The sequence below is a fragment of the Temnothorax curvispinosus genome, unplaced genomic scaffold, assembly GCF_003070985.1.
Source record: "Temnothorax curvispinosus isolate PA1 unplaced genomic scaffold, ASM307098v1 QBEX01007090.1, whole genome shotgun sequence".
Lineage (NCBI taxonomy): Eukaryota > Metazoa > Arthropoda > Insecta > Hymenoptera > Formicidae > Temnothorax > Temnothorax curvispinosus.
Window position 1 is genome coordinate 40,444 of NW_020216870.1, and position 11,539 is coordinate 51,982.

Consider the following 11,539-nt stretch of genomic DNA (forward strand, 5'->3'; position numbering starts at 1 on the left):
AGATACTATAAACTACTAAAGGTATTTGCAGCATGCGCGCGAATCAAGAAGGAAGTAATTGCTCCATAGTCTCGGCGCGATAATAGCATATTTAAATAATCGTTTGAAAGTTTTTCCTGGAGATGTTATCCAAGGCTACTCGAGCGTATATTTTCATAGAAATCCTCATAACAATGTTACTTATTTGTTCTCTATATACGGAAATCTTTAGTTCGAGACATATGTTATTCGCACATACTTGGTCATTTTCTTCATTGTTTTCTACTTTTTGACTTATTTCTTCGTTAGTTTCTTATGTGTGGTAATTATATAGTCTTACACGTTCGACATATTATAATTAGGCGAAATATATGGATAACCTGGAATAACGATTTGCTCTTTTTTTAAACTTTAGTATATGTAATTAGTTTAGGTGTCTTATCGTTTTCAAAGGCGATTGGTCGCAAAAAGTCATTATTTGTTTATTTGTAATTCGTCGCGTGTTCTGACATTTTAAAACCTGGAATAACAATTTGGTCTTTTTTTAAACTTTAGTATATGTAATTAGTTTAGGTGTCTTATCGTTTTCAAAGGCGATTGATCGCAAAAAGTCATTATTTGTTTCGTAATTCGTCGCGTGTTCTGACATTTTCGTAATGAGAACAATTCGCATACGTTGCAACATTATGAAACAATAAAGTGGCACCATAATCTTGTAAATCGCTATGTAATTGTATAGATGCTATCTAATCTGATATAAAAAACATTCTTACCTGCTTTAAAAATCAATCGCGGCACAAATATATATTTGCCACTTTGCAATCTTTATTGCCTACGGAAAATCGCACATTGCGGGATTTTATCAATGCAGTATATGTATACCTAACACTTTACGAGATACGTATAATATGCAAAAAATAATGTATTTTTTATTACATTTTTATTGCTTTTCGAGAAATTCTTTGAAAATGTTTTCAATAAGAGAATCTCTTTTTCTCTTTCTCATGTTGCATTATTATCCGTAATCAAATGAATCATGTATGCCACTTTTTGATGTATCATATTCTTATATGAAGATGAAATTATCTGACATTCACTGCCAACGAGGAAGTTCTAACTGTTCTTAAAGAGAGAGAGAGTATGGTTCTATGCACATCCACAATCTTTCATCCATAGGACATGTCAAACCTTGAGTGGAGAACGGGTCTGCTCAGCATTACTAAGTGCTTGGCGAATAGTTGCATAGATAAAGTATAGTTAAAATTTACATTATCTTTTCTCTAAGCTTATTTGCTATTTATATATTTTTCAATTTCAAGCCGTTTCATAAAAATAAATGCAAAATTTTTAGTTTATTTTTAATTTTGGATTTTTTAAAGAACTCTTTATTTAGAACTCTTTTCAAAGAATCCTTTAATTCTCATATTTTTCGATCACTAACATTGTAAATATTCAAACAAATTATCTAAATATTAAAACTTAAATTATTTGTCATTAGTTTAACAAAAAAAGCCTAAAGAAAAGAGCAAAATAATTATTCCCCTTTTTTGATATTTGAACAAAAAATGTTTTTTGTTATCGCATCATCGTTAATTGAGTTTCGAGATCCGTGAACTTCATGCTCAAACATATTTCCGAAAATTATCCGTGAAATTTTGTCTCAAATTCTGAATCATATTCTTCCATGGCGATTTATTGAGAAGACAATCATATATATCTTCGCCTTCTTCCGCAAGGTCTGCCGGCGTACAAGTTATGCAATTAAAATAATAATGATGCTCGCTCCGAATGCCGGTAACAACTAACAACGAGCAATTTCATGTTGATTACGATGCTCCATCTCGTAATTGGTAATACCGACGAAGCATTGCAAAAGTACGTTCGCCGTGCTACTACCGTGCAGCTACACTTCAAAAAATGATGATAATATCGGTCGATTACACAATCTGTTACACCTGAACAAAACATACTCCGCTTTTGCATACGGAACATTGAGCTTTTGGACATACAATATACTTTTTTTTCACAACAAGTCAACAAATAGATTTACGCAAATTAAACTTCCCTGACAACAAGTAATTCGTACGTTCGGCCAATCGATACGGTAAACGTTTTATTTATTCCAACCAGCGGAAGTTGATGTTGATGTATGTATGCCACGAGGTAGAAGGTATTGTAAAACTGTTACATAAAAAAACGTGACATTCGTATTGGCAGTATTTTGTGCCATGGCCACCGTGTACATTTCAATAACAGTGATGGGACGACCAAATTAACATTAATTATAAAGCCTTCATTTTATTACGAATCAAATAAAAGTTATTCACAAAGTCATTATAAATTGCTGTGATTATCGAAAAATATCTGGTTAAACGCAGAGAATGGAACAATAACGTACGGCGGAGACACGCACAATACAGATTGAACATCGCTCACGCTCAATTAATTCAACGACGTCAATTCAAATCCAGAGACGCACAAAACATCAAAATGATAATGCTCAAAAGCTTCTTCAGGAGAATCAGCAAGGATTTCCGTCAGAAAGAGCTGATGCCGCTGAAGTTAATATTTTTTATTCACGCTTCCAGTAAGTAAAAAGCAATTTTCTACAATCAAATGTAACAGCCTACGCTCTTTTTGTTCCCTTAATCATATCTTAATTCCCTAATCAATCAAATAATTAAGTAGAATTAAAAGTAAGTAAAAGTAAGCAAAACAATATTTCTGGCGCGGTAACGATTCTTTTTGCTGTGGTTTTGCTTCAGCACTTTACGTATTGTATCCGTACTTGACTATACACATGAGAGAATTGGGAATAAACGTGGAAGAGACTGCGATAATGAGTTCTATCACTCCACTCGTGGCCATAGTGATGCCGCCGCTTGCCGGTATGTTAGCCGACCGGATAGGAAATTTCAGAGTGAGTTAACTAACTTTTCTCGATAAAAAATATCAAGATAATACCAATGTATGAGCGAGATACTTTCACCATCAACTGGAGATGCGCGAACTATTTGAATATAAATCAATTCGAATCGAATCGAATGAGACTTAATTCGGTTCGAATTCGAATTTCTATGATTCAAATCCGAACTATTCGAAAATTTTGAATCTAGACGGTTCGAGTACGAATCATATATATTGTCAATCTTATAAAATTATATTTCCCATTAATAAGCAAAAGTACGGTCATGTTAATAGATCCACTCAGTGAGTATCTTTCATATAATATTACAATCACTCACTAAGCGGCTGAGTGGCCGCTTTAAAAGTTTATTTCAAAATTTTGACGTGCCATGTAACCCTATCAAACTGAAAGTAAAAGTTTGAATAGATATGCATAAAAAAATAGTAAGCTATATATATTGATAATAAATTTAACTATATTATTTTATTTTAATTTCTATGCATGTAATTGGATAATGTTATTGGATACTATGTTAGGATATTTTAATAATTTATCTGCGATTTTTCGTTTAATTATTTTAGTTACTGCGACATTAAATAAAATATATTTTATTAGTTTTATATTAAATATTTAAATATGTTTTTTTTGTTTTAAAAAGAGTGTATATTATATTGTATAATCAATATTATTTTTCTATATTAAAATATTATCTTGTTATCTACGTGTCCAAATTTAATCTAATAATAATGATATTGTTAATTAAAAATTATATTTCAATGATTCGATTCGAATGAGATGTTGTCGATTCGATTTGACATCAAAAATCCTTGATTCGTACACCTCTGTCATCAACCATTCGAATTTTTCTCGTCCACCTTTACCATTTTGCCATTTATTTCTTCACGTCTTGTGTCACTATCTACACGTATACTTGTGAAAATAGCATATCACTGAGACCTTTATTAACGATCAATCTTTCTGACAGATTTTACTATCGATATTTTCCACGTTCGGAGGTTTAGCGGCGTTATTGCTATTACTGGTGCCGATCGGTAGAGTGACAGTAGATTTCCCAGAGAGGATAGTCATGGACCTCGGCTGTGAAGGTAGAAACGGTTCGCTACTACATACAATGAGCCAGGCTCATCCGTGTGAGATGCAGCTAGAATCGGAGATCGCTGTAAAAGTAGAAAGTTGTGGGTAAGCAAAAAGTCGCAATTACATAGCATTAGCTCCGTCGCAGGAATGAAATAACGTTGCGAATTCATTGTGTTACGTAATATATCACTTACATAATATTTAAAAAATGTTATTCTTTTTTCTTTCTCTGTGTTGAGCCCAAAGCATGTGTTTTTTTTTGTCTTTTGTCTTGTAAATCCTTTTATTACCATTAATGCCTTGAAGATACAATATTCTAATGTTTTAGAGACATTTTCTAGTCCATTGTATATTATGTCATTAATTTAAATCACGTAGCGCATTGAGGAAGTTATTGTTATCACGAATAGTAATCTCGTGCCATCGCGATAAACGCTTTGTCACATAAACACGTACCTATATATATACAAACATGTAAAACGCATATATACATATGTATATAGACATACTCTGTTGGAAAATTTTTGTAGTTTTGTTAAAAAGGGTGCTTGTGTTAAAATTTTTGTGTAAAATAATCAACACATTATTAAAATATTGCATCAATTACAATTATTAAAACAATTAAAAAAATATGTTAAAGTAACATAATTTAAACGTATTTATTAAATCTGTTAAAATTTACAGAAAAAGAGTGTTGATTTTATTTTACAATCTTAATTTCAACATAGTTATGTGTTAATTGTACACATAATTAACCTCAAGTTATTACGATCACTTTCTGTTGAAATATTTTAACATAGGTGTTACCATTTAACACATCCTTACATAAGACATACATCCAAACACATAATTTAACATATTATATGTTAAATTAACACAAAAATTTGAGTGGACCGTTTGGGACATGTGATTTATGTTATATTTAACACAAATTAAACTGTTTTCCAACAGTGTATAAACATTCCGTTTTCCTGTTTGATTCAAATTAATTTGAACAACTCCAACTCTGAATGAGATTCCATGAATGTTACTATTTATTATAATGACGTTTTAATAATAGTCGAGCCATAAAAGAGTCATAAATTTACAGAGTGACATTTTAAACGGTTTCTTCGAAGTCATTTATTTACAACCCTATATACTGGACAAAGTTCAAACATTAGCAAATTTTTTTTCGCAGATTCGTGTGTCGCGTAGAAACGAACAACGAGACGGATCGAGGTCTGATTCTAAGATCGAGGCTTTACACAGTCCAACATCTCAATTTTCAGACTGGCGTTAATACCTCATACAAATATATTGTCGCGCAGAGCGACTTGTCAACGGTACGTTGCGCATTGAACGTATGTTAACAAAACTACCTGTTACTGAGTTACGGATACTCGATACTTATAATATCGAATAACGGATAAGCGGTGAGCTTAGGTAGTAAGGTAGACATACCGGTTGCCGGCCAACGCACGAAGAGAGTACAGTGCAATGTGTGCGCATTGCTAAATCTGTCGATTAAAACTACTTGGCTGTACTTGCAGCATTACATTACATAGCCCATTTTTTTTAATGTCAAAAAGAATGTTTTATTACCTTGACATTACCTTCAGCAAAGTATCAAACGCAAAAGAATTGTTAAAAATAAATTCCAGAATTTAAATAGTAAAATTTTATTCTTGTACATTTTTGTATTTTATTTCTTACTATATGTATATCTACTATCTTTACTATATATTTTTATGGACATATCGTTTTATGCATAATAACATTACGAGGCTAATAAATGTTATTATATCTTAATTACAGAGTACTAGTCAACAGGAAGATATAAAGGAACGTCGGCAATTAAGAAATAATGAATTTTTTAAAACTACCATCCGGCAAGTCTCGAAGACACACTATTTCTTTCCAACAGATCAGCTGTTCTCATTTTCATGTACGTCCCCGTCGGGACACGTCCAAGATACCGATAACTTTACTATCGAAGCATCACATAAAATGCACAGAAATTATACGTCATGCGCATTTGATAGTTTAATAAAATCGAAGGTAGAAGAAGAATAGTATACTTCGTAACATAATTATATTCGTGTGTATCCGAAAACATCTAAAGATTAGCAATAATCCAGGAATTATCGTCATCTTTTTATATTTTATGTATCATAAATTAAATTTCTAAAAAAAATGAACTAAAATACTTACTAGGCCAGTCATTAGACTAATTTAGGGGGTTAACCTTCCAATTAATTTTCCCAGGTTGCAACCACTATAAATCACTTTGATTTGAGGTGCTATAAGTGGGATTTATTTTGCTTCGCAAAAAATAAAAAAACGCGATTTTTTTATTTTTTCTCAAATATCTCGAAAACTAAGCAATATAGAGTAACTAACTATACGTACCTTTTTTGTAGAGCGTAAAATTATCTATAATAATTATCTGAACACCATTTATCGTCAAGTCAGTCGTTTAGCTTGCACGCGCCGTCAAAGTCCGAGACTCGGATCCCGAAAACCCTCGATTTCATCGTTTTTTTTTTATGTTGCGCCGGTGATTTTTTTCCGTCATTTAAAATGGAATTAAAAATTTCCACCCCCTACCCCCCTCAATCACACATCATCTGAGAACTACAAAGAATACTTTTCATGGTGTAACCGATTTTTTAGACTCTTTTTCTTTAGTTTGTAGCTGTGTAAGCAAAAAATTTTGATTTTTTGGAATAGTCTTAATTTTTCGCTGTTTTGAGGCCTTAGAATTTATTTGAAACGAATTTTATCGTATGCATCTTGTTGTGGACGAAATTTGCAACAAAAAAGGACCCTTGTATTTTTTTTGTACGACAAACGCTGATTTTTTTATTAACGCGCAAAGTTATCCAATATTACGCACAGGTCGGATAACGTTTGTTTTACACCAAAATAATTATTTTTCATTAAAAATCATAATGTGATTTTTCACATTATTATTGAACCATATTGCAAAAAACGGCTTTGCAATATGGTGCAATAATAATGCGAAAAATTACGTATATATTTTAATAAATGGTGGTTGCAACCTGGGAAGATTAATTGGAAGGTTCGATATCTAATATAACTGGCCTATATACTATTTCTGAAAAAAAAGAGATAAAAACATATCGTATTCCATTTTTTTTTTTAGGATAACATCAACCGAACGATAAATTATCATTTGTACAAATCGAAAATGAAAAGTTTGAAACAAGATAAAGAAGATTTACAAGAAGAACGGCAAAGGTATTTGACAGAAGAAATGTCCTGGGCCGGAGGAGATTTTCGAAGATCTATTTGCAACGATCCAGATTCTACAGATAATCAAATCGCGATTCATATGCGGCTCTATGATCACGAAGCGAATCTAGAAGCAACCGAGCGAGTCTTGAGCGCAAACGAGTGCAAAAAAAAATGCATAGTTACTTTGCCTCGCAACGCAATGTGCACTAACATGAATATGGAAATCGAATACAACATAAAGCTAACGTTCTGGCTTTATCTCGGCATTCGAGTATTCATAGGTATACATATTTCAACGTTCCAACTGTCTCTCAGGATAATTGTGATTTTTAAATCTCTAATCGTTATACAGTTCAGCAAGAAGTAACTTTTTTTTAATCCAAGAAAGGAAGTAATCGTTCTTTACAGTATTTTTGATGTTGAATATAATTTCGGTCTCCAAAAAGGTTTCATTTTGTTTAAAAAATTTAATATTAAAGTTATAAAATGGCCATTTTAGATTTCATCTTTAATTAAGCACAAAAAACTACAAGGAATAATTTTTTTTCTTGGAGTTTTTTCTTTCTTCTTAACTGTATTGTGTAGTTGTTGTGATATTAGCTTCGACATTATTAATTTTACGAAATAAATATGTACCAAGAAATAAAGGTGTCAAATTCTTTGTTTCAGGTATTATTGGCGGTACAACTTTTGCCATGTTCGAAGGTGCTGTTATAGCAATATTGCGAGAGCAGGAGGCAGATTATGGTCTTCAAAGAATTTATGGCAGTATAGGAGGCATGATTTCCTCACCCTTATCGGGTATTCTAATAGATTACGCTAGCAGGGGTAAAGGATACACAGATTTTAGGCGAGTAATTTAATCATGATATACAAAATATCCTATAACAGAGGCACAATCGGAAAAGGATAATTCTACGTGCCCAGATAAATTGAAAATTTTTCTATACGAGACTTTACTTTCAAGACTCTTTATATATTTATGCGACTTTAAAATTAGATCTTATTGAATCACGAATTAAAGTTTAATGAATTTTTCAGGCCGGCATTTTACCTATACGCGGCATTGAAACTTGGATCGGGTGTCCTCATGTTGCTGATCAACTTAGAATTCAAGGCACCTGCTAGGAACGTTGTACGCGACGTCTTGACTGTTCTAAGGAACATCGAAACTGCCGTACTCTTCCTCGCATGTTTTATTCTCGGTAAGTTACCAGACTGCTCGATATGACCCGAATTTTCCTACGATGTTTCGCGACAAATTATCTGGACAAAAAGCAGCACTTAAGAGGAAGAAAGATTTCGACAGGTACCGCTTGGGGATACATCGAGTCGTTTCTCTTCTGGCTGATCCAGGACCTGGGTGGATCTAGATCGCTTATGGGTATCACGGTAGCGGTAGGCGGCATCGCCGGCATACCGTTGTTGGCACTCTCAGGACCGATAATATCAAAGATTGGTCACGCGAACGTGCTTTTCATAGGTTTCGTGTTTTACGCCATCAGGCTCGTCGGTGAGTACGACGATAACGGTGCGAAATAATTGACGGAGAACAAACGTGGACACACGCGCGTTTAAAGATATAATGAAGCGCTTCCTGCACAGGCTATTCTTTGATTTACGATCCTTGGCTTACTTTAATCTTCGAGGCATTAGAGTCGGTTACGACGTCTCTCAGCTTTACCGCGGCCGTCACTTACGCGGCGAAATTATCAACCACGTCAACCGACAGCTCGATACAAGGATTGCTTGGCGGGGTTTATTACGGAGTTGGTATGTCATAGATTCACTTAACTGTTCAAGTCTTCTTGGTAATAACAATAAATAACAATTATGATTATAATTTATTACCAATTATAATTATAAGCAAATTATAATAAATATGCACTTAATTTTTTTATTTATAGGCAAAGGCTCCGGAAGCTTGATCGGCGGTTATCTAATGAAATATTTTGGCACCAGACCGACCTATCGGATTTTCGCTGTAGTAACTTTAGTGACCGGCATAATATATTTTATATTCAATATGACTTATTTAAGGAAGCGGTCTCAACTCGAAGGCAATGATATTGTGAAGCGGAAACCGAAAAAAATTAACGAACAAGATAGCCCCGAGAAGCACACGACTGATATTAGCTTAGACGAAAAACCGCGAAGTGAACGAATTATTAACAAGAGCACGATGGAAAATGATAATAAAGCATTTTTGAAAGAAGAATCGCAAAATAACAAAAAAATGGATGAACCGAATTTAACTCAGATCGAAGCTATCAGAAACGCTAGGAACATTGACGGAATTGAACAAAATCCAATTAGAACACATGAGAACAAATTAACAACAAAGGACAATGCGATTCGAACGAAGATTAAAGAAAGCGATACGCAAGAGAGCTGTTTTATTAATCCGAATTTTGAGACTGATAATTTAGATCAGAGTAAAATCACAGTGGAAAACGAACAGAGCACATCCCAAAACGACAAGCATATCGATTGAGTTTATAGAAGGATTCCTGAGGATTTCTAATTTAACGGTAGTCAATTAAGGAATTGAATGCAATAACAACGTGAGCAGTTTTATGTAGCTTTAAGAGAGAAAAAATAAATTAAAAATCTAAAATTTGAATTATTCGAAAGAAAAAAGATAAAAGAGGCAAAAGAAAGAGGTAAAAAATGTATTTATTGGCACATATAATTAGTTAAATAGGGATAACTCTAAAGATTCAAAAAATATGCATTAATAAATTGAACCAACTAATGCATCCAATTTATCAATTGTACATAAAAGTGTATATTTATATAAATTTTACTAATTTATCAATAATGTTTTAATAAACACAACAATTAAAACTTTGAAGATTACTCAGAATTGTGATCTTAATTAGGTCCAAGCCAAGGTCATTGAAGCTATGTCCTTTTGTCAATAATTACTATATTATTTATATTATATGTTATAGATATATAAATGTATAATATATAATTTTATTCAGATTATCAAAAATTAAGGATATATACACTATATATACACTACCGCTCAAAAGTTTTATTACATAAGTTATATATTATTTAAACAATGTTAAACAATAATTTGACAAGAAAATAACATAATTTTAAATTTTTGCCTCATTAATGTGGCCGTTTTTTTATTACAGTTTACATTACACAGTTTATCTTACACAGTTTTGGCATCCGGTTGATTAATTTTGTAATTGATTTTTGGTTTCTAGATACACCAACGTGTATTGATAATCTCGAAAAATGTATTTATTATTTATGAGATTTTCCGTACGGAAAATAATTACATGAAATTAAAAAGTAAGGGAAATCAATATAACATTAGTTTTGTGTAAAGTAATAATAATCTTCACTTTAAATTAAGTTTGCTGCAAAAAATTAGAATTTTTTCTATTTTTTCTGGGGTGGCAAATACTTTTGAGTGATAGTGTGTATACAGAATATTTTAAACCATTTGTTCCATCCTTTCTTCTCGGAAATGAATAGTGGAAAAAGAAATTGGAAAAATTTTTCATTGCCAAGGACTATCTGAATTATCTATATAACGGTGGCATTTTAGTTTTCCGAGAACTTTCGGAAGTAGGATAAGTCTGGGTCTAAAATTTTTAATAGGAACATATAAGTGGAGTGAGATAGATAAGTCGTTAGATAAATCTTTTAAAAACAAACAACTTTTGCTTAACATTTTTGCTTAATATTTTTTTTATATCACTTCCAGTTTATAAGAAAAATAAAGAAATGTCACAGATTATAAGTCGTCCATTTTTCCAGACATAAAAAGTTATCGGAAGTTTAAATTAAAATTTTCAAGATCAAACCTTATGCGATAAATCGGATGGTGCTTTTAGAAACAAACCAGAAGTAATGAAAACTGCAATGTAGTAAACTCTTAAATTTTTAATTAAAACAGACGAGTAAGGTATTATTGAATAGGTCTATTAAAAAGATATTATAAGTTTTTTTAATTTAAAGATGTTTTTTTTTTTTTAAATAAACATTTTCTTTTTCTTACCAACCGCAAGTGATATCGATAAAAATGTTAAGCAAATGTTGTTAATTTTTAAAAAAATTTTCCAACAATACCTAATTTGATCTAATTAAAAATTTCAGATTTGACCGAGATTTATCCTACTTTTGGTAGTTTCCGGAAAACCGAAATACTATTATTAGATACTTCAGATAAGCTTTGTAGTAATGGGAATTTTTTTCCCAACTTCCGGCCACTGTCCATTTCAGAGAAAAAAAGGATAGTATATAGGTGATCTAAAACATCCTGGACACATATCCGATTATGTGTATGTA

General features: G+C 32.1%; 1 protein-coding gene across 1 annotated transcript in view; it reads left to right on the plus strand.

Annotated features, from left to right (window-relative positions):
• LOC112456715 overlaps positions 1 to 9,956 on the plus strand; it is a 10,234-nt gene extending 278 nt beyond the window's left edge. The window contains exons 2-12 of the mRNA XM_025019441.1: positions 2,358 to 2,566; positions 2,745 to 2,899; positions 3,873 to 4,087; positions 5,166 to 5,310; positions 5,783 to 6,025; positions 7,134 to 7,506; positions 7,895 to 8,075; positions 8,267 to 8,430; positions 8,535 to 8,738; positions 8,831 to 8,998; positions 9,133 to 9,956. Coding sequence (XP_024875209.1) covers positions 2,470 to 2,566; positions 2,745 to 2,899; positions 3,873 to 4,087; positions 5,166 to 5,310; positions 5,783 to 6,025; positions 7,134 to 7,506; positions 7,895 to 8,075; positions 8,267 to 8,430; positions 8,535 to 8,738; positions 8,831 to 8,998; positions 9,133 to 9,719 — 2,532 coding nt within the window. The 5' untranslated portion in view covers positions 2,358 to 2,469 and the 3' untranslated portion in view covers positions 9,720 to 9,956. The remainder of the gene's footprint in view (positions 1 to 2,357; positions 2,567 to 2,744; positions 2,900 to 3,872; positions 4,088 to 5,165; positions 5,311 to 5,782; positions 6,026 to 7,133; positions 7,507 to 7,894; positions 8,076 to 8,266; positions 8,431 to 8,534; positions 8,739 to 8,830; positions 8,999 to 9,132) is intronic.
• The last annotated feature ends 1,583 nt before the right edge of the window (positions 9,957 to 11,539 follow it).